This window comes from Rhinolophus sinicus, chromosome 4 (assembly GCF_057876585.1).
Source record: "Rhinolophus sinicus isolate RSI-liver-muscle chromosome 4, RSI-T2T, whole genome shotgun sequence".
NCBI lineage: Eukaryota > Metazoa > Chordata > Mammalia > Chiroptera > Rhinolophidae > Rhinolophus > Rhinolophus sinicus.
Genome location: NC_142504.1, coordinates 57,397,114 through 57,420,040, shown reverse-complemented (window position 1 = coordinate 57,420,040; position 22,927 = coordinate 57,397,114). Strand labels below are relative to the sequence as shown.

At 39.0% G+C, this 22,927-nt stretch overlaps 1 protein-coding gene across 8 annotated transcripts in view; it reads right to left on the bottom strand.

Annotated features, from left to right (window-relative positions):
• Positions 1 to 22,927, bottom strand: part of HECW1 (HECT, C2 and WW domain containing E3 ubiquitin protein ligase 1) — a 527,464-nt gene that overhangs the window by 199,756 nt on the left and 304,781 nt on the right. For all 8 annotated transcript variants that reach the window (XM_088797859.1, XM_088797857.1, XM_088797858.1 and 5 more), the window contains one exon: positions 10,873 to 10,967. In XM_088797859.1, the coding sequence (XP_088653985.1) occupies positions 10,873 to 10,967 (95 nt within the window). The remainder of the gene's footprint in view (positions 1 to 10,872; positions 10,968 to 22,927) is intronic.

Below are 22,927 nucleotides of genomic sequence, written 5' to 3'. Positions count from 1 at the left end.
TTGTTTAATCTCCATGTATTTGTGTTTTTTCCCACTTTCTTTTTACAGTTGATATCCAATTTCAAAGCCTTGTGATCAGAGAATATGCTTGGTATGATTTCAATCATCTTAAATTTGTTGAGGCTGATTTTATGTCCCAATATATGGTCTATCCTTGAGAATGTTCCATGTACCCTAGAAAAGAATGTATAGTCTGATGTTTTAGGATGAAGTGCTCTACATATGTCAATTATGTCTATTTCATCTAATGTGTCATTTAGGGCTGCTATTTCATTATTTATTTTCTGTTTGGATGATCTTTCCATAGCTGTCAATGATGTATTTAAGTTCCCTAGTATAATTGTGTTTTGGTCAATTTCTCCCTTTAGTTCTGTTAGTAGTTGCTTGGTGTATTTCGGTGCTCTCTGATTGGGGGCATAAATATTGATGACTGTTATGTCTTCTTGTTGTATAGTCCCCTTTACCATTATGAAATGTTCATCTTTGTCTCTTGTTACCTTTTTCACCCTGAAGTCTGTTTCATCTGATATCATTATGGCTATACCTGATTTTCTCTGGTACCATTTGCTTGGAGTGTCAATTTCCACCCTTTCACTTTGAGTCTATGCTTGTCCTTGTAGCTGAGATGTGTCTCTTGGAGACAGCATATGGTTGAATTTAGTTTTTTGATCTAATCTGCTACTCTGTGCCTTTTTATTGGTGAGTTCAGTCCATTTGCATTTAGGGTGATTATTGATATGTGAGGGTTACCTGTCATTCTATCTTTAGTTTTCTGGTAAAGCTGTGTCTCCATTGTTTCTTTGCCTTTTTGTTGTTGTCTAATATTTCTGTGTGGTGGTATTCTATGATGTTTCCCTCTGTTTCTTCTTGTATTACAGTATATATTTCAGTTCTGGATTTTTTTTGAGTGGTTACCCTTAAGTTTATGTAAAAGAAAGTTTGATATTTAGAGTATTCCATTTTCTTCAGCACGCTTACTTTCTCCGTTCCCATATTCGGGTTCAGGCCTTTACTCTCCCCCTTTTTATGCTTTGGATGCCACAAATTGTCCCTGTTCATGGTGGTCGAATAGCCTCCTTTAGTATTTCTTGTAGTGCAGGTCATGTATTAGAAAATTCCCTCAGCTTCTGTATGTCTGGAAAAGTCTTTATTCCTCCTTCATATGTAAAGGATATCTTTGCTGGATATATTATTCTTGGCTCATCATTTCTCTCTTTCAATAATTTGAATATTTGGTTCCACTCCCTCCTGGCTTGTAGAGTTTCTGCTGAATAATCTGATGATAATCTAATGGGCTTTCTTTGGAGGTTACTGTCTTCTTTTCCCTGGCTGCCTTGAGGATTCTTTGTTTGTCATTGATTTTAGACAGCTTCAATACAATGTGCCTTGGAGTAGGCCTATTTGTGTATGAGGTAATTAGGTGTTCTATTTGTTTCTTGGATTCGAGGATCCAGTTCTTTCCACAAGTTTGGGAAGTTCTCATTGACTGTTTGTTTGAATATACACTCTGTTCCCTTCTCTCTTTCTTCTCCTTCTGGTATGCCCATTATTCTTATATTGCTCTTTCTGATGGAGTCAAAAAGTTCTTGTAGTTCTCATTTCTTTTAAGTCTCATGTCTCTCTCTTCTTCCATCCATGTCATTTCCAGGTTTCTATCTTCGATGTCACTGATTCTCTCCTCCATCTTGTTAACTCTACTACCTAAGCTGGGTATTTCATTTTTCATTTCTTCTATTGAGTTCTTAATCTCCAGAAATTCTATTTGGTTCTTTTTTATAATTTCAATCTCTTTCGTAAAATGTTCATGATGTTCTTTAATTTTTTTCCCCGAGTTCATTAAACTGCCTTTCTGTGTTTTCTTGCATCTCGTTGAGGTTTTTCATAACTGCAATCTTGAATTCTCTGTCGTTTAAGTCATATATTTCCGTGTCTTTAAGTTCATTTTCTGGAGTCCTTTCACTTTCTTTCTGAGCCGTCTTATTGCCTTGGTTATTCATGGCAATTATTGATTTATTATTTTTCTTCCTAGACATCTGCAGGAGTGGGTTCTGGAACAGGTTGATAGGAAGAGGTCTTTCTTTTGTTTTCCAGTACGTGTTGGTAGAATGTTTTATTTTCTCTCCAACTGCAGCCTGGTTTTCTCTCTCACACTGTAGTGTTATGTTTTCTCTGCACTATTCCAGCTTCTCACACAATGGGGGCATTACCTGGAAGGTGGGCTTCTCCTCTGTTAACAGTTCGCCTGTGTCATAGGGCACTGCGTCCCTCTGGGAATGCGGAGAGCTTTTGAAGTTCCAAAGCTCTTCCTGCACCAGATTCAGAGCCCGTGTGTTTCAGCAGTACTGTTTACTCCTGCAGGGATGTGCCCAGATAGGTGGGGACAGGGTCGGTGTGGGTTGTGAGATGTGGCCCAGAGCAATGGTGCAACCACCACCACAGCCAGTCCTGTTTCCACAGTTCCCTCCCTTTTGCCAGAACCTGTTGGGCTACAAATCTGTGACTGCGGACCACAGTTCTCAACACTGCAAATATTCTGTTCTTTTGAGTTGACACTGCTACTGTTCCACTTCTAGCACTGGGCAGGTGGGGGCTGGGCTAGCACTGGAAGGGTAGGGAGAGGGCAGCTAATCTCAGTGCCTAAGGATTCCATTCTCTGCGGCAGTGAGGGCTTAAATTTTTTTGTAAGCCTTTTTCCCTCAGTCTTTGCTCTGAGATATCTGCCGTGAGCGTTGGGTTCAGCCATGTTATATGCTGTCCCCTCAGCCCTGTGGGCCATAAACGGAGCCCTAGCTGTCCAAGTTCTTCCCTCTCCTGCAGCTGTGGTGGTTCCAGGATGCAGTGAGCTCGGAGCACTGAGCTAGGTCTGCCTCCTGCGCCCATGTGTCTCCGTCTCCGCACTTCTCCCTTCCCTCCTCTCTTCTGCTGGCTCCATTTGCCCACCTTCAGGTGAATTCAATAGTGAGCCTCTTCGTCTTGCCTGTCTGCTGTGCAGGGAGTCCTTTGTGGAGTTATAGTTGTTCAATTTGTTGTAAATTCCACAGGAGATTTCCAAAGGCTTACCTCACGTCGTCATTTTGATGACGTCACTCCCCTCTTTTCAATTCAACTTGAAGAACTACTTTCAGCATTACTTGTAAGGCAGGTGTTGTGTTGATAAATTTCTTCAGCTTTTGCTTATCTGAGAAAGTCGATCTTGCCTTCATTTCTGAACAGCTTTCCAAGGTAAAGTGTTCTTGGTTAACAGTTTTTATCTTTCAGCATTTTGAATATATCATCCTACACTCTTGGCTTAGGAGGTAATGTTTCTGCTGAGAAAACTGCTGATAGCCTTATTGGAGTTTCCTCTTATAAGGTTTTTTTTTTTTTCTTCTCTTGTTTCACTTAAAATTCTTCTTATCTTTAATTTTTAATAAGTTTATTATAATTTGTCTTAGAGAGGATTTCTTTAGTTGATTTGTTTGGTAAGCTATGAGCTTCATGAGTTTGGAGATACAAATCACTTCTCAGAGTTTTAAAGTTCTCAGCCATTATGTCTTTAAATAAGTTTTCTGCCCTCTTTCCCCCTCTTCTCCTTCTGAAGCTTTAATAATTCATAAATTTGTTCTTTTGATTGTATCCCATAGATCGTGTAAGCTTTCATCACTCTTTTTCATTCTGTTTTTCTTTCTGCTCTTCTGATGGATAATTTTAATTATCTCTCTTCAGGCTCACTTATTTTTCCTTTTGCTTGGTCAAGTCTTTTCTCTATTGAATTCTTTTGTTTTATCATTGCATTTTTTCATTCCAAAATTTCTGTTTGGTTGTTTTTGTTTTGTTTTCTATCTTATGCTGATCTTCTTGTTTTGTTCTTGTATTTTTTTCCCCCTGATATTATTGAGTTGCTTATTCGTGTTCTCTTGTTGCTCTCTGAATATCTTTATAGCAATTATTTTGAACTTTTTGTCAGGTTATTCTTGGACCTCCATTTCTTTGGGGAAGTTTGGAGGTTTACTGTGTTCCTTTGGTGGAGCTGTTTCCCTGATTCTTTCTAGCTTCACATAGGTGTCTGTGCATTTTACAAAGGAATCATCTCTTCCAGACTTTATAGACTGATTTTGGTAAGAGAAAACTTTCAGCTATAGGTGGGAGAATTTCTGGATTTGCAGGATGCCAAGTGAGGGGGCTTGTGGCAGCCCTGTGTTCAGGGGAGGCATGATGTCTCTTTGACTTAGACCACTGGGGTCCACAGCATTGACAACTTTGGGGCCCTATGTGATGACTATGGGGGGTCCACTGTGGTTGTGCTGGCTGTTGAGGTCCTCAGCAGCACCTCCAGATTCAGCAGCTGGGACCAGGGTAGGCACTGTTGGTCACTAGAGCTGGTAGTATGCACACACCCAACTGTGGGGTCCACCTGCAGGTGCATGTATAGTGGCAAATGTGAACTGCAGACACACATGTAATGGTGAGGGCCAGGGCATGCAGCAAGGGCTGGGGCCAACTGCAGATGGCCTGTCTCTCAGCATGTACTACTATGGCTACTAGTCTTGCCATGGGTACATGGCAGTGGAGACCAGAGATGAGGGTTGGGCTGGGGGCATGCTGGTGCACAGCTAAAAGGGCTAGTTTCAGGTGAGTGCAGTGGTACATGCCAGTGACCGAAGACAGTGCCTGATTTGGGACCACAAGCAGCTGTGGGGAGGATCACAAGGAGCTGTTAGGCATGCTCTCTTATGGCTTCACAGTCTCCCGCTGGGCTTTTTCTCACAGTGCAGACCAGTGATAGGGGTTAGACTAGCAGCATGCATGTACATAGCTGGAAGAGCTAGCTGTGCATGGCAGTGGGATTTAACTATAGGGGTCAAAGCTGGAACCTTTCACTTGTGCAGCCACAAAGGCCTGGACTGGCTGTTGGTGTGGTTTCCAGGCTCCAGAGAGGGTGGGGAGTATAACTGGGAGAAACTCAGGCAGTTGACATCAGCAACCATGAATACTTGTGGGACAAAAGCTGGTAAAATCTACAGTTGTTTGTGGCAGCTGTGCTAGCTGTTGCTTCTTTCTTCAGAGGCAAAAGCTGCTGTGTTTGTTTGTAGAACAGGTCACTGTGAACCATGACCACTCCTCCTATGTGGCGGCTATATGTAGAACGTGACTTTCTTCCTTGTTCCTAGACATCTCTATACCTTTCAGCTTTGTAGGGCTGGGTAGGGTGAAATCAAAATGGGAACTTCATGAACTAAAAGACTGGGCAAACTGATTGCTTTCTCCACTCTTCCTTTTCTGGGGAGGTAAATTCTTTACAGCTGAGGAGTTCACTCTTGGCACTGAGGAGTGCTGGCTTGAGTAATGGAGTGATGCAGGAAAAAAGAATCTGTCTTCCTATTCTTTTTATGTAATTATTCTCCTTGTTGTTGTTGTTCCACTGTGCTGGTGAATTTTCTCAAGTGGACTCCACAGCCCTCACAGAGCTGTTTTTATTCATGGATAACAGTGTAATTGTTGCTCTTTGTGGGCAAAAAGAGGCTGAGGTCTCCAACACCATCATCTTATTAAAAAAGTTTAAAAAAATCTTATATTTATTGTGGTGACATTGGATAGTGAAATTATACAGGTTGCAAGTGTACATTTCTATACTACAGCATCTATATAATGCATTGTGTGTGCACCACCCAGAATCAGTTCTCCTTCCATCACCATATATTTGACCCCCTTTATCCTCTTCTACCACCTTCCCCTCCCCCCTTATCTCTGGTAACCACTAAACTGTTGTCTGTGTCTATGAATTTTTGTTTCTTTGTTTGTCTTATTCCTTTGTTGCTTTCAGTTTTATATCCTACATATGAGTGAAGCCATATGGTTCTTGACTTTTTCTTCTGACTTATTTTGCTTAGCATAATAATCTCAAGCTCCATCCAAGTTGTTGCAAATGGTGTAAAACTGAAGACTTTTACTCTAAATTCGAGAATAGCACAGAGTTATTCTCTATCACCGCTGTTATTCAATATAGTATTAGAAGTCCTCGCCAGAGCAATCAGGCAAGAGAGAGAAATAAAAGGCATCTGAATTAGGAAAGAAGTTAAATTTTCACTTTTTGCAGATGACATAATTCTTTATATAGAAAACCCTAAAAGCACCACCAAAAGTTATTAGAAGCAATAAAAAATACAGTAAAGTTGCTGGCTACAAAATCAATGTACAAAAAAATGTGTTGCATTCCTATATACTAACAATGAAATTTCAGACATGAAAATCAATTCATTTTGCAATTGCAGCAAAAAGAATAAAATACCTAGGAATAAACTTAACAAAAGATGTGAAGGACCTATACACTGAAAACTATAAGGCACTTTTAAAAGAAATTGAAGAAGACACAGAGAAATGGAGAGACATTCCATATTCATGGATTGGAAGAATCAACGTAGTTAAAATGGCCATATTACCCAAAACAATACACAGATTTAATGCAATCCCCATCAAAATCCCAATGACATTTTAAAATATAGTAGAAAAAAAATCATCAGATTTGTATGGAAAATATCGACCTGATTCTACCTTAAGTATGAATTTAGCTTGCATTTCCAAGAAATGTCTTATTGGGTTGCTTTTTTTTCTTTTTCCTTCCTTCCTTCCTTCCTTCCTTCCTTCCTTCCTTCCTTCCTTCTTTCTTCCTTCCTTTCTTTCTTTTTTTTTTTTTTTTTTTTTTTTTAGAATTCTATCTCTGCTTAGGGGTCTGACAAAAGAATCTGGGAACATGAATGTATGGAGCGGTATTTCAAATATTGGCAAAGAACTTTACGCTGTTCAATTATTATCAAAAGCTTGGTTGCAGAGATACTGGATTAAAGTGGTGGAAGAAGGAGCATAACCTGATTTGTTCACTTCCAATTTCTCATTGAAAAAGCTAGAAGTATAGAATATGTACATAGATAGACAGATAGCTAGGTCGATAAACAGACAATAGCAATGTGAAGTAAGGATAAGAACAATTCAGAATAACAAAATCCTGAAGAAATTTAAACAAATTTTTATGATGATGAAGACAGAGCAAGAAATATATTCTTGGACTACACGTGGTTTGGCCTCTAAATCTGGGGGATCCCTCAACACTAGGCCCCAGAGAAGGTAGGAACATAACGTCCTTTGCCTGCTCCTCACTCCGGTAGCTTTTCCCCAACTGCTTGGGCCTTGCCTCATGAGCCTCTGGAGTTAGTCCTCCAATAGCTACTAATGTCAATATCCAAAGGTGACAGTCCCCAGACCTCAGTATAGCTGGGAATGAGAGAAACATGTGGGCCACTGCACTACCAAGTGAATGCTACCCAGGGAAAGTCTTGGAAAATAGGCATGGGGAGTGGTGTGCTCAGGACTTTGAACAGAGACAGAGCAGCTACAGAGTATCTGACCTCCCACACTGTAGAAGAAGCCAGCAGGCAGAGGAGGAGTTATCAGTGGGTCTAGAAGATGCCCTCCCTATGAGAAGATGCCTGCTCAGTCCCCAAAAGAGGGAAGGACAGATGTGAAAACCTATTGTTGAAGAAGAGACCTGATGCAAAAAGCTTGTAAGTTCACAGTGGATAGTGTGGTGAGCTCAGGAAAATGTACCTACTCTGTCTTTTGGCAAATTATAGGTATGCATAGATTTTTGTCCTCAGATGTATAAATGGGGAGAGGAAAATATTATCATGGGGCTTATCAAGAGAGACTGTAATGCACAAGAGGAAGGTAGCATGGGCAAAAATACTGAGAGGGAGAGCTTATTTTTGAAAATTATTTTCTACAGAAAACAGAATAAAAATATAAAACATGCTAAGTTTTCTCAGTAAGATATAACATTTATGAATAACCAAAGTGCAGATGCCAGATGGAGAATATTAAGTCATATATTCTTTAGACCTGACATAATTTAGATCTTGTAGCATTTCGTACTCTGATGTCCTTGCACATGCTGTCATTTCTGACAGATGTCTTACTTCCCTCCCATGTCTGGCAAAGTCCTATTCATGCTGCCTTGCTCGGCCTACATGCCACCTCCTCTCAAAGCCCTGTCAGCTGCTGCAGGTACCTCCTTACTGCTTTCTGAACACACCAGAACAATGGGTTTTCACACTAGAAGGAGGACAAGACATTTCAGAGAGTGTTATCATTTATAATAGAATAGTATGAGTTCTCAATGACAGGGCTTATATTTCATTTATCTCCATAACCCTTACCCACCATAGTTTCTGAAATACAATCAAGACTAATAAATAAATGAGAGCTCTGGAAAATAAGGATAGATTACAACCTCTTTTTATAACAGCGACCTCAACAGATGTCAGTAGGACAAAGACAAAGAATAAGGAAGGCAGAATGAGGAAAAGAACTAATACATATTGATAGCCTGCTATGCTCAAAGCATTAAAGTACTGGTTATATTAAAGGAGCATTTGATATCTGTCCCTCCTTTTAAAGAGTTATAGTTTTAATATATTGTCACAAACTAGCTCAATGATTTTTGGGACATAATATAATGGCCACAGAAATCCAACTCTTTCATAAGTGATTATTGCAGTACCAGCAATCCTCAATTTAAAAACAGATATTCAAACTTATTCAAAAATTAATTTTGGGACACTTGAATAACATTTCCCCTTAGAAACAGCGTGCTTAAGTCCCAGACCAAACTGCACAGGTTTATTTAACCCAGAAGGTTACTAGATTACACCAAGAACTGAAGTGAGCTGCAAAAAGCATAAGCTAGGTTTGATTTGGCTTCATTGCCATATTGTCAAGTGATCACCTAACCAAAATGATACTTCTTGCCCATCTCACAAATGGGCTGTGAATCAACTAGAATAATGCAAGTGAAACTCCTGTGAAAAGTGTACCATGGCATAGAACAATAAGGGTCACTAATAGTTTAACTATTATAAAATCCAACTGCCCATTAAAATACTGTCTTGAAAGAAAATGCATGTTCCCTTCTGCCACAGGACTCCAAGTGCTCATCTCCAATGAGGAAATGGGATGATTATTACTCTCTCTCTCTGCCCCTGGCATCACATGAGCTCTCACATGCAAGAGGAATAAGAAAAGAAACAAAAATGGAATGTGCATTAAAGCATCAACTCAAGTGTCTCCTGACTGATGTGAGAAAATCATTATGGAGATGATAATCAGAACAGCAACATGTCAAAGTATTTCATGATGTCTGAAGTTTAAGTATATAGACTAACAAAGATGGGGTGGGGTGAGGGCTGACACAGAGTCAATGTAATCTCCTGAACCTTCCTGTCAAATAATATGATTGAAGCACATTGTATGAAGTTTCCTCTTCTCAGACATAAGCCCTTGTTCCTGGCATCAACAGCCCCTTATCACACGAATTGTTACCATGGAACAAGCCAGCCAAGCCTGCCTCTGGAAAACTTTTCTTAAATCAGCTTGACTCTACTTTCAGCCTCCTTCCTTCTCAGTCTGCTGTGTGTTCAGGGCCTTCTTGCCTGTCCAGCTCACCTCTGGTTTAATTCAGTTGGAGCTTCAGGCTTTCTGCTCCACTTTAGTTGACCCTCCCCTTCACAATTGGCTACATGTATCAGGATCTCTTTGGATTTTCCTGGAACTCCCTTTTGAGGATGGCCCGTACGAATAGGCCTGGCACATTCCCACACTTAAATTCCTGTCTCAGCCAGTAAAATGACAGACTTCATGTTCTAACCTGCATGGCTAGTGTACAGAAATTGGCACAACCGTCAAAAGTGCACATGGTCCTCCCCTTCCCCCACTGGCTTCTCCCTGCCCCTCCGGCTGCATGTCTCTCAGAGTAAGCCCTGACCCCCCACCTCCCACCCCAGTCACTGTCCAGTTCTGCTCTACCTCTCAGAATGGAGGCAGACTGTCTTCTGGCCCTGAAGCCTGCTTGTCTCACTGCTGTCACCAAGGACTCAACTTGCGCACCTTCAGCGCAAGGGAGGACTGATTTATGAAACAGCAAAATAGTATCTTTTAGAGCCAAAGTACTTTCTGAATCACTCATACTCAATTTCAAGTGCTTCCCCCTTCCCCCCCATAGGAAAAAACATATTGTTGTTTTTATTTTACTTACACTAACATGACAAAGTTCTCATTGATTTTTTATTTGGTCTCGCCCATTCAGTAATTTTAAATTTATGTGAAAAGGAAAAGAATGCTATTTGTAAGTAGATTTCAGCTAGCCTGATCAGATGTATTGAGAACTAAAGTAAAATGTACTATAATAAAAGACATGATTTAAAACCCTGATCTGCAACTAGCTAACTATGTGACCCCAGGTACATTACTTAAACTCTTTGAGCACAGTTCCCTTATGTTATATAAAGAAAAAAAGCATCATTTATTATGAATTCAGAAATGTAATAAATTATGCACTTTCTGAAAAAAGAAAAAAGGATCAGAGATTCTAGTCTTTTCTAGGCATATCATTTTATAATTCTATGACTAAAATCAGTGATTTATTTATAAGCCTAAAAAAGTTAAAACATAAAAATGTACATATTGAAAATGAAGAAATTTAACACTGTCTCAAAGAAAGATTTATTATTCACTGTTATTAAACCTGAATCTATTAGAAACATCTGGCTATCTACTGAAGCTGAACATTTCTCTATCAAAAAGTCGTATGCATTGTAATAAGGTTGCCTTTGGATCTCACCCCTCTTTATTATTTTGAGATATGTATCTGTCTGTCTGTCTGTCTGTCTACCTATTCATAATCTATTAATATGTCTTCATATGTGCATGTACACACACATACACACACACACACACACACACACACACACACACACACACACATACACACACACATAAGAACAAATGGAAAAGTAAACAAGCATCAGAGTTAGGTATTGCCAAAGAGGAAGGAATGGGACTTACGGGAGCTGCTGAGTTTTTAACTGTGACACTAGGAGTGGTAGCTCGCAGGGCTCCGCTCACTCCATGGTAGTATTTGAAGCAGATCTTAGTTTCAGCTGGAAGACAAAATTAAAATGGGACTTAGAAGTAAGGTATAACCCAGGAAGAGATAGCCAGGGCCAGAGAGGACACCCTCACTGCAACCTAATTCCTCCCATGAGCCATGCAGGCCCCACCTGACAATGATAGCCAACAAATGGCTTCAACGACAAGTCTGACTTCTTTCCAAAAATGTGTCAAAAATTATTTTGCCCTTAGCATTTTTGTACCCAAGTTAAATCCATTATTTAGATTTCTCTATTAGACGTTATTGCTTTTAAACCTTTAGTTCTATGATTTTAGTAGTTTGATGCCTACCACTAGTCTGTTTCTTCTGTAGTTTCCTGTTATATAACTCGTTGTGATTAATGGCTTAGTAATTTGAAGGAAGACTTTGAGAAGGTATTGAAATACATATATGTGAGGTATGTTTTCTAAACTCTGGTAGAGCACTCCCACTACTTAGCTAAGAAAATGGCAAACCCTCTTTTGGGGAAGATGCCAATGCCAAGTATCCACAATTTATGGCAATTGATAGAAAATTACCAAATATGGTTAGAGACAAAAGCAAATAAACAAAAGTAAGAAAGAAAATGGAAATAAGAATCTATACTAAAGTCATTAAGCAAAGATTTCAAAGAAACTATGACTCATATATGTAGAGAATAAAGTGAAGACTTTGCCAGAATATTAGAACTAATAGGAAAGAATCAAATGAGGACTTTATTATTGAAAAACAGTAGAGGTAAAATTAGAACTCAATACATTAGGTTAGCGGCAGATCAGATATAGTAGAAAAAGGGTTAATAAACTGGAAGATAAGTCAATACAGGGAGAAGGAAAACAGAGAAAAAAGGATGGGAAATACAGTGGAGAGAAAAGGGAAAATACAAGACGCATGAAATGATCTATATACATGTAATTGGAGTTCAAGGGAATGGGGCAAAGGCAATGTTTGAGGAGATAAAAACTTAAAATCAAGCCTTAAAATAAAAACAAAAATCATTCCTAAGCTTGTCATGGTTAAACTGATGAAGTCAAAGACAATGAGAAAGTCTTAAAAGTATCAGAGAAAAAAATACATTATCTTCAAAGGAATGATAAAAAGACTAATAGTTGACTTTTGATAAGACAGAAGACAGAAATGACACTCTTAAGTGCTGAAGAAAATAATTGGCTAACTTAAAATTCCATGTATCTTTGAATTCATTCTTCAAAAGTAAAAGTGAAATAGTGATATTTTCAGACAAAAACTAAGAGGATTTATCACGAGTAAGATTGCACTGAAATAAATATGTAAGAGGGAGCTCTTCCTTTCAGAAGGAAAATGATCCCAGACAGAAACAGATGTGTGAGAAGGAAGGAAAAGAAACAGACTGGGTTACAATGTGAGTAAACCTCTGCTTTTTATTTTTTAAAGGTTTTTATTAAAATATAGCTAATGTGCAATATTATATTAGCTTCAGGTATACACATTTGTTATTCAACATTTATATACCTAAAGAAGTGATCACCATGATAAGTCCAATAACCATCTGACACCATACCATGCTATCACAATATTATTGACTATGTTCCCCATGCTGAACGTTACATCCCCATGACATTTGTTTTATATCTGGAGATTTGAACTTCTCATTCCCATTCACCTGCTGCACACTTTTTAATTTTTCAATTACAGTTAATATTTTATATTTTATGTTAATTTCAGGAGTACAGCATAGAAAGTTAAGTTCATGAATTCATCCTGGAAAAAGTGCTACGTATCTCATTGCTGAATGTCACTGCAGTCACCTTCGAAGTACTCCCCTTGGGAAGCTATGCACCGATGTCAGCGCCTAGTTCACCCTTCAAAGCAATTTTGGAAATCTTTCTGGAATGGCTATCAGAGCTGTCGTCGTATTACCCTTGATGTCCTGAATGTCATCAAAATGTCTTCCTTTCAATATTTCCTTTATCTTTGGGTAAAGAAAGAAGTCATTGGGGGCCAGGTCAGGTGAGTAGGGAGGGCGTTCCAGTACAGTTATTTGTTTACTAATAACTGTACTAAAAAAAGCTTCCTCACAGACAGTGCAGTGTGAGCTTGTGCATTGTCATGATGCAAGAGCCATGAATTTTTGGTAAAAAGCTCAAGTCATCCAATGTTTTCATGCCTAACATTTTCACGCAGCTGTTTTAGCACTTCCAAATAGTAAACTTGGTTAACTGTTTTTGTCCAGTTGGTATGAATTCAAAATGAATAATCCCACTGATATCAAAAAAAGGTTAGCAGCATTGGTGCAACAAGTTTGCAAACTTAATTGTCAAACCTCAACACAATTTAAGAAGTAACCCCCCCCCCCCCAACTAATCTAGTACCCACCTGGGACTATGTATAGTTATTATCATATTATTGACTATAACTCCTGTTCTTTACATGCAATGACTATTTTGTAACTACCAATTTGTACATCTGTACTTAAGAGTATGTTTCAGTTTTGCTTGTTTGTTTATTTTATTTAGAGTCCACATATAAGCGAAATCACATGCCATCTGTCTTTCTCTCTGTATGACACACTGCACTAGGAACAATACACTCCAGGTCCATCAATGCTATTGCAGATGGCAAGATCCCATTTCCTTCATAGCCTTTCAATATTCCATTGTATATATGTACTACCTCCTCTTTATTCATTTATCCATTGACAGACACCAAGGCTGCCTCCACATCTTGGCCATTGTAACCATGCTGCAATGAACATGTGAATGCACACATCCCATCAAAGTAGCGTTTTGGGTTTCTTCAGATAAATTACCAAAAGTGGGATACTGGGTCCTTCTTTGTCTCTTACTATAGCATTTGTTATAAAGTCTATTTTGTCTGGTACAACTATTTCTACATCAGCTTGTTGCCGTTGTTTCCATTTTCATGAAATAACTCTTCATCCTTCTACTTTGGTTCTCTGTGTGTCTTTCTATCTGAAGTGAGTCTCTTGTAGGCAGCATATGTAAAGGTTTTGTTTTCTTATCTATTCATCCACCTATCTTTTGATTAGAGTATTTAACCCATTTTCATTTAAAGCAATTGTTGATAGATATGTAGTTATTGCCATTTTGTTATTGATAATTTTGATTTTTTTTCTTCATCTTAAAGAAGTCCCTCCAACATTTCTTGTAATACTGGTTTAGTGGTGATGAACTCCTTTACCTTTTCCTGGGCTGGAAAGCTATTTATCTGTTTTTTATTTTAAATAATAGCTTTGCTGGGTAATCTTAGTTGTAGGTCTTGCTTTTTATTACTGAATATTTGCCAACCCCTTCTGACCTGCAAAGTTTGTGTTGAGAAAGCAACTGACAGTCTTACAGGAGTGCACTTGTAGGTAACTAACTGTTTTTTCCTTGCTGCTTTTAAGATTCTTTCTTTGTCTTTAACATTTGGCATTTTAATTATGATGTGTCTTGGTGTGGGCCTCTTTAGTTTCATCTTGTTTGGGACTCTTCTGCACTTCCTGAGCTTGTATGTCTATTTCCTTCATCAAGTTAGGGAAGTTTTCTATCATTATTTCTTTAAATGGGTTCTCAATCCCTTGCTGTCTCTCTTCTCCTTCTAGTACCCCTATGATGCAAATGTTGTTACATTTGATGTTGTCCCAGAGGTCTATTAAACTATCCTCACTTTTTAAAATTCTCTTTTCTTTTGTTTCTCTGATTGGGTATTTTCTGCTATCTTGTCTTTCTAATTGCTGACTTGATCATTTGCTTCATCCAGTTTGCTGGTGACACCTTCTAATGAATTCTTCATTTCAGTTACTGTATTCTTCATTTCTGGTTGGTTCTTTTTATATGGTTTCTATGTCCTTTTTTATACTTGCTCTCTGTTTGTTGAAGTTCTAACTAAGTTCCTTGAGCATCCTTGTAACCAGTGTTTTGAACTTTCTATCTGGTAGGTTGTTTGGTTTCATCTTGTTTAGTTCTTTTTTCTGAAGCTTTGTTCTGTTCTTTTATGTGGGACATAAAAGAACATTTTTTGTCTCCCATTTTGGCTGCCTCCCTGTCTTTGTTTCTATGTGTTAGGTAGGGCTGCTATGTCTCTTGGTCTTAATAGAGAGTGGCCTTATGTAGTAGGTATCCTGTGGGACACAGTGGCACAATTTTCCTGGTCACTTGAGCCAGGTGCTCCAGATGTGTCCCTTGTGCATGTTGTTTGTGCTCTCCTATTGTAGTTGGGCCTTTATTGCTCTTTGCATGTCAATGGGAGGGATTGACCATCAGGCTGATTGGTTGTGAGGACAGGCCATGACTACAATGAAGGGGTGTTGTGCAGGGACTGATGCTACACAGCAGGATTTACTTTAGCAGGGCTCCATTGCCTCCCCAGACTGTCCTTTGAGTGTGTAATCTTCAGAGGCTCCAGGTAGTGCTCTGGCTTGGTCCAAAGTCAGCCACTGGATGTGCCAGCCTGAGGGCCTCCTGGGAGAGACCTTGCTGTAGGCCAAGTTCAGCAGCAGCCTGTACCCTGCCTGGGGCCACTCAAAATGAGACAGAATGCAATCTGCAGATGGTCATCACCTACGGTGGGCATGGAGGTGTCTCGAGATGCCAAATTGTTAACCCAGGCTGGCTGTTTCTAGTGCTGGTCTTGGGTCTGCTCAGCAAAAGAAATGGCACATGCTGAAGGCAGATTCTTCTTGTTTCAGTTTTGTGAAACTTTGAGAGATTTTAGGAAAGTCTGCAAAATATGCCAAGACATGCCATTTGTATCAAAAGATACTGGAAGAGGCTCGGGGGTGGGGGCAAACATTGAGTGGGCTGGGGTCTGAGGAAATCAGCATAGCATGGTGGATGAACAATGTCAGCCAGGTTGATGGAGACTTGGATATGCTTTGAATACATAGTTTCAATTTTCTAGTATTTGTATAAAAATAGAAATGTTTAATTACTCATATATCATTCTCCGGTAGACAGTTCAGTATTTATGACTGTATTTTCACCCAAGGATATGGTAGGCATAATGACACAATTCCTATCCTATAAAATGAATTTTCTGGCTTGGGTTTTAAGCTCATAGGCCTGGAGCAACCTAGGAGAAATTGGTGCTCATTCTGGTGAAGCAAAAACAAAGACAATTTTCTCCTTTTTCTTTTCTGTTTGTTTGCCGTCTCCCTCAGGTAACGCAGCTGACCAACAATGTGGGTCTAAATACAGACCAGGTTCTGCAAACTATGCTTTCGCTTGGAAAGAAGGGAACAGGGTTTAGACTAGAAGCTGCAATGCATAAGGCATTGTTTGCATTTTCTGGATTTTTTGGGTGCTGGTGGGTTTTGCAGTATTCTTGGGGACGATACAACTCTGGACTTTTGGGAAAGTGGGATACATGAGGCACTGACACTGATTAATGAGATTTTCTGGGAGTTCTGTACATTTTTATATAATTTGAACTCTGAACTCTTTTCTGGATGTCCAAAGCTGGTGTGAAAGATTGAGTTGGCTAGAGACCTGTTGACCTGTTAGAAACTCCTGGGGGGTACTTCTGAACTGGCCCAGGTAGGTGCACAGAGCTGTGACAAGTACCTGGGAAGGCACACCTGCTGTGCAGGTAGACTTCTCTGACCTCTATGGGTCCCTGTCCTCACCAAGAACACTGCAGCTGTGCATGACCATAGGCTGAAGGCACAGTAGGTCAAAAGAGAAAAGTGTAAGTTGGGAATGAAGTGGAAAGAGGGAATATCTCACCTTCCCACTACTCTTCTAGCATCTACTTCCCAGCATCAATAAAGAGAGGAGGACTTGCTGAATTGGTTGGCCAGATTTCCAGCATGGACTAGGCAATGTTTGCTAGAGAGCAGACTCCTCTGCTTTAAAAGGTCGGACTTCTCTGCCACCTCCTTATTGCAAGAAGTTAGATAGGTCAGATGACTCCATTCTCTCTCTGTGGCACCCTCTTACACTGTGTCTGACCAGGGACCACTTGGCTCCCTCCCTCCACCCAGATTTCTCTGTGTCTTCCTCTAGATGGCTCAGGAGTCCTCTGTGGGTTGTAGTCTCATGCTTCCTGCACAGGAGGTCTGAGCACTAGCTTAATTAATTGATTAATTAATTGAATAAAAATTTATTAAGCTCCTCTAAGAGAATATGTTACTAGAGATAAAAAATATTTTAAAATATTACCTAGTGTTGAAATTTATGGATGATTTTTACTTTGATCTTTTCCACAAATTTTCTATAGGGAATAATTAATACTTTATACACAAATGGGATTATCACACACATAACAAATACATTGAAATAGAGGAGATTCTGAACTTATGAGATCTGACAATTAAGTTCGTGAACATGCCACCATGTACTTACACTGGCAGAACTGTACAGATATCTTGGTAAGGTTTCATAACCTTGGTATATCAGTGGCTCACACCTGTTCGTGTGGAAGTGTGGGGATGTCTTGCTGAGTGGCGCTCATTATTGTTGTTGTATGTTTTGTGTGCTGTTGCGAGAATGTCTGAGCTTCAATTAAATTGCTTATTAAACTTGGCAACAGTGGAAGTGAAATCGAACAGTCATTAAATTGCTTATTAAACTTGGCAACAGTGGAAGTGAAATCAGGGAAATGTTATTTCAAGTTTATGGGGCTAATGCCATGAAGGAAATGCCAGTGTACAAATGGATTAAATGTTTTTCGGAGAGAAGAGAACGCGTCACTGATGAAGAGAGGTCAGGGTGGCCAGTAACGAGCAGAACTGATGAAAACATTGCAAAAATTCATTGAATTGTGCGTCAGAATCATCAGCTGACTGTGAGAAGTATAGCTCACCATGTAAACATCGATAGAGAACTATTTAGGAAAATCTAAACTGAAAATCTTGACATGAGAAAAGTGTGTGCAAAAATGGTACCAAAGGAGCTCACTGATGAACAAAAGCAAAGGAGAGTCGATGTTGGCCAAGAGCTTCGGGAAAGGCAAGACAATGTTTTGGGCTGTTATCACTAGAGATGAAACATGGGTGCACCATGTTTTGAAACAATGTGATGAACATGGGTGTACCATTGACGCTGAAACAAAGCGTCAATGTGCACAATGGAAGTCAGCCAATTCTCCTTGACCAAAAAAGTTGTCGATCCAAATCAAAAGTCAAAACGATATTGCTAACTTGTTTGATATTGGAGGGATTATTCATTATGAATTTGTATCAAATGGACAAAAAGTTAACCAAGTTTATGATTTGGAAGTGCTGAAAAGGCTGCATGAACATGTTAGATGAAAATGACCTTAACTTTTTGCCAACAATTCATGGCTTTTGCATCACGACAATGCACCAGCTCACACGGCACTATCTCTGAGGGAGTTTATAGCTAGTAAACAAATAACTGTATTGGAACACCCTCCTTACTCACCTGATCTGGTGATTTCTTTCTTTACAGAAAGATAAAAGAAATATTGAAAGGAAGACATTTTGATGACATTCAGGACATCAAGTGTAATACGATGACAATTCTGATGATCATACCAGAAAAAGAGTTCCAAAATTGCTTTGAAGGGTAGACTAGGTGCTGACATTAATGCATAGCTTCCCAAGGGGAATACTTTGAAGGTGAACTTAGTAACGTTCAGCAATGAGATATGTAGCAGTTTTTCTAGGATGAGTTCGTGAACTGCATTGTCAGACCTAGAGTGTGTGATAAAGTGATTGAAATCATGTATAACCTCTGTCTTCTTTTTTAAAAATTAAAATTTATTGGGTTGACAAATGTTAGTAAAGTGACGTAGATTTCAGGTGTACAATTCTGTATTACATCATCTATACATCACATTGTATATTCAACACCCAGAGTCAGTTTTCTTTCCATCATGATATATTGGATCCCCTTTACCCTCATCTACCACGCCCCACCTCCCTTACCCTCTGGTGACCACTAAACTATTGCTTGTGTCTTGAGTTTTTGTTTCTTAATTTGTTTGTCTTGTTCTTTTGTTTTCAGTTTCATATACTACATATCAGTGAAATCATATGGTTCTCTACTTTTTCTGTCTGACTTATTTTGCTTAGCATTATAATCTCAAGATCCATCCATGTTGTTGCAAATGGTTCTATTTCATGTTTTCTTACGGCCGAATAGTATTCCACTATGTATATATACCACAACTTCTTTGTCCATTCATCTATTGAAGGACACTTTGGTTGTTCCCATGTCTTGGCCACTGTAAATAAAGCTACAGTGAACACTGAAGCACATGTGTCTTTATGGAAAATATTTTCAGATTTTTGGGGTAGACACCCAGGAGAGAGATTGCTGGGTAATACTGTTAATTCTATTCTTAATTTTTTGAGGAACCTCCACACTGCCTTCCATACCTGCTGCACCAGTCTGCATTCCCACCAACAGTGTATGAGGGTTCCTTTTTCTCCACAACCTCTCCAACCCTTGTCACTATTTGTCTTGTTGATGATAGCCATTCTAACTGGGGTGAGGTGATAGCTCATTGTGGTTTCTATTTGCATTTCTCTGATGATTAGTGATTTAGAGCATTTTTTCATATGTCTATTTGCCATTTGTATGTCCTCTTTGGAGAAATGTCTCTTCAGGTCCCCTGCCCATTTTTAAGTTGGATTGTTTGTTTTTTTGTTGTTCAGTTGTATGAGTTCCTTATATTTTGGATATTAGCCCCTTATCGGAGGAGCTGTTTGCAAAAATCTTCTCCTACTGGGTTGGTTGCCTCTATTTTGTCGATGGTTTCCTTTTCTGTGCAGCTTTTTAATTTGACATAGTCCCATTCATTTATTTTAGCTTTTACTTCCCTTGCCTTTGGAATCAAATTCATAAAATGCTCTTTGAACCCAAGGTACATAAGTTTAGTACCTATGTTTTCTTCTATGCAGTTTATTGTTTCAGCTCTTATATTCAGGACTTTGATCCATTTTGAGTTAGTTTTGGTACATGGTGACAGATAGCAGTCCAGTTTCATTCTTTTGCACGTGGCTTTCCAATTCTCCCAGCACCATTTATTAAAGAGGCTGTCATTTCTCCATTGTATGTTTTTGGCTTCTTTGTTAAAACTTATCTGTCCATATTTATGTGGGTTTATTTCTGGGTTCTCAATTCTATTCCATTGGTGTGTGTGTCTGTTTTTCTGGCAATACCATACTGTTTTGATTATTGTTGCCCTGTAGTACAAGCTGAAGTCAGGGAGTGTGATACCTCCAGCATTGTTCTTTTTGCTTAGCATTGCTTTTGCTATTTGGGATCTTTTGTGGTTCTATACAAATGATGACTTTTTTGTTGTTGTTGTTCTATTTGTTTAAAAAATGCCATTAGGATTTTGACGGGGATTGCATTAAATCTGTATATTGCTTTGGGTAGTATGGCCATTTTAACTATGTTGATTATTCCAATCCATGAGGATGGGATGTCTTTCCATTTCTTTGTGTCTTCTTCAATTTCATTTAAAAATGTCTTATAGTTTTCAGTATATAGGTCCTTCATGTCCTTGGTTAAGTTTATTCCTAGGTATTTTATTCTTTTTGTTGCAATTGCAAAAGGAATTTTTTTTTCTAATTTCATTTTCTGAGATTCCATTATTAGTATATAGGAATGCAATGGACTTTTGTATGTTGATTTTGTAGCCGGCCACATTACTGTATTCGTTGATTGTTTCTAATAGCTTTTTGGTGCAGTCCTTAGGGTTTTCTATATACAGCATCATGTCATCTGCAAAGAGTGACAATTTAACTTCTTCATTCCCAATTTAGATGCTATTTATTTCTTTCTCTTACCTGATTGCTCTGGCTAGGACTTCTAATACTATGTTGAAAAGCAGTGGTGATGGGACCTCCCTGTCGTGTTCATGAATGTACAGCAAAGGGCTTCAGTTTTCCACCGTCAATTATGAGATTAGCTGAGGGTTTGTCATAGATAGCTTTTATTATGTTAAGGTATTTTCCTTCTATACCAATTTAAATAAGTGTTTTAGTCATAAATCGATGTTGTATCTTGTCAAACGCTTTTTCTTCATCTATTGATATATGCTTTTTGTCCTTTATTTTGTTTATGTGATGTATCACATTGATTGATTTGCATATGTTAAACCATCCTTGTGCCCCTGGGATGAACTTCACTTGGTCGCGAAGTATAATCTTTTTAATGCATTGTTGCATTTGATTTGCTAAAATTTTGTTTAGGATTTTTGCATCTGTATTCATCAGAAATATTGGTCTGTGATTTTCCTTTTGTGTGTGTTATCCTTACCAGGTTTTGGTAGCAGAGTAATGTTGGCTTCTTAAAATGAGTTAGGGGGTATTGTCTCTTCTTCAATTTTTTGGAAGAGTTTGAGTAATTCGGGTATTAGATCCTCTTTGAATGTTTGGTAGAAATCACTTGTGAAGCCATCTGGTCTCAGACTTTTGCTTTTGGGAACATTTCAGATGACTGATTCAATTTCATACTGGTCATCATACTATTTAGATTTTCCAGTTCTTCATGGTTCAGCCTAGGAAGGCTATATGTTTCTAAGAACTTGTCCATTTCTTCTAGGTTATTGAATTTGGTGGCATATAGTCCTTCATAGTATTCTCGGATTATCCTTTATATTTCTGTGGCATCCTTGATAATTTCCCCTCTTTCATTTCTGATTTTTTGTGTCTTTCCTCTTTTTAGCTTAGTGAATAAACTTTGTCTTCTAATTTGACTTTCTGTACAGCTTTTTTATAGTGAGAACTACTGAGTTCCCCACTCAGAATCATCTGGATTAGAGGAAGGCTGTATGTGAACCATCTCATCTTTCTGTCCTCTAGTAAAGGATTTGCTAGCCCAGTGATGTCTGAGTTCCCAGTTTAATGCCCAATAATTTCCTCTACAATCACTCTGGAAGGTGATCCATCACTGATTCCAACTTCAGTTTTATCTAGGGTATTACCTGGTACTCCACTCTCCTTGGGACCAGAACTCTGTACTGTACTTCCACCTTGCCCTTGTACTCCTAGTGGTGAGAGCCCTTCTATCTTACTTTGGTCTCATCAGGACATCATGGTGGCTGAAAGAGCAGGCTCTGAGGTCAGACTGCCTAGGTTCAAATCCTGTTTCCACCATTTGTTGCTACTTGTAAATACTGGACCAGCTGTATTATCTTCCTGTGCCTCAGGTTCCTTATCAACAAAAGGGAAAATAATATCTTCCATCTAAGGTTTTCATGAGATTAAATGGGGCTCAGTATGGTGCCTGGCACATCGGAGAGTGCAGATATGCTTAGCTGTTGCTATTTCTATTATTATGTCTCTACTCAGGATGAAACTTTACCTCAAATGATAGCCCAGGAGTCAGATTTCATAACCCATGCATAGATCCCAAGGGACAAGCACAGGCCCGTCTCCTGAGATGACTGTAGCCACCTTCATGCCCATCTGCTGTGTCTGTCTAATTGGACATCATGGTAATCAGCTTGCTATACCCTTGAGACATGGCCCTACCCACCTGGCTGCAGGTTCAGACACAGCATCATCTTAGTTAGGTCAGTTTGCCTCATCTGCCCCACATACTCTCCTGCCAAATTTGGCTCTCTCTGCCTTCATCTGCCACAAGCCTTAATGAGAAAGTAATCTGTGTCCTCAGCTCATGGAGATTTAAATGGACATAATGCTTTTCCTTTATCCTGCTGAAATCCTCTTTGGAGATAGGGATATGGAGGGTCTCAACAGCCCTAGTTGTTTCTAGTTCCACGTGTCTGTAATTTTGAGTGAAAGAGGTTCATTTTTTTATAAAATGGCTTTGAGAAGAATGGAGAGAATCTATTTTTTGAAGAGTTCTAACTGTACTCTACCATGTTTGTAGAAGTGAAAATCACTCCTGATTCTTCCAGGTTCTTCTTTCCCTTCTTGTTAAGAAAAGGGGCACTTTAGAGTGGTGAGCATGACACATTTCTCCCATCCATCTCTCCATCCTCATCCTGACCCACCCATACCTCCAGTCATCCAGTCTAGAGAGGGTTAAGGGCTTCTTGGAAAGGCTG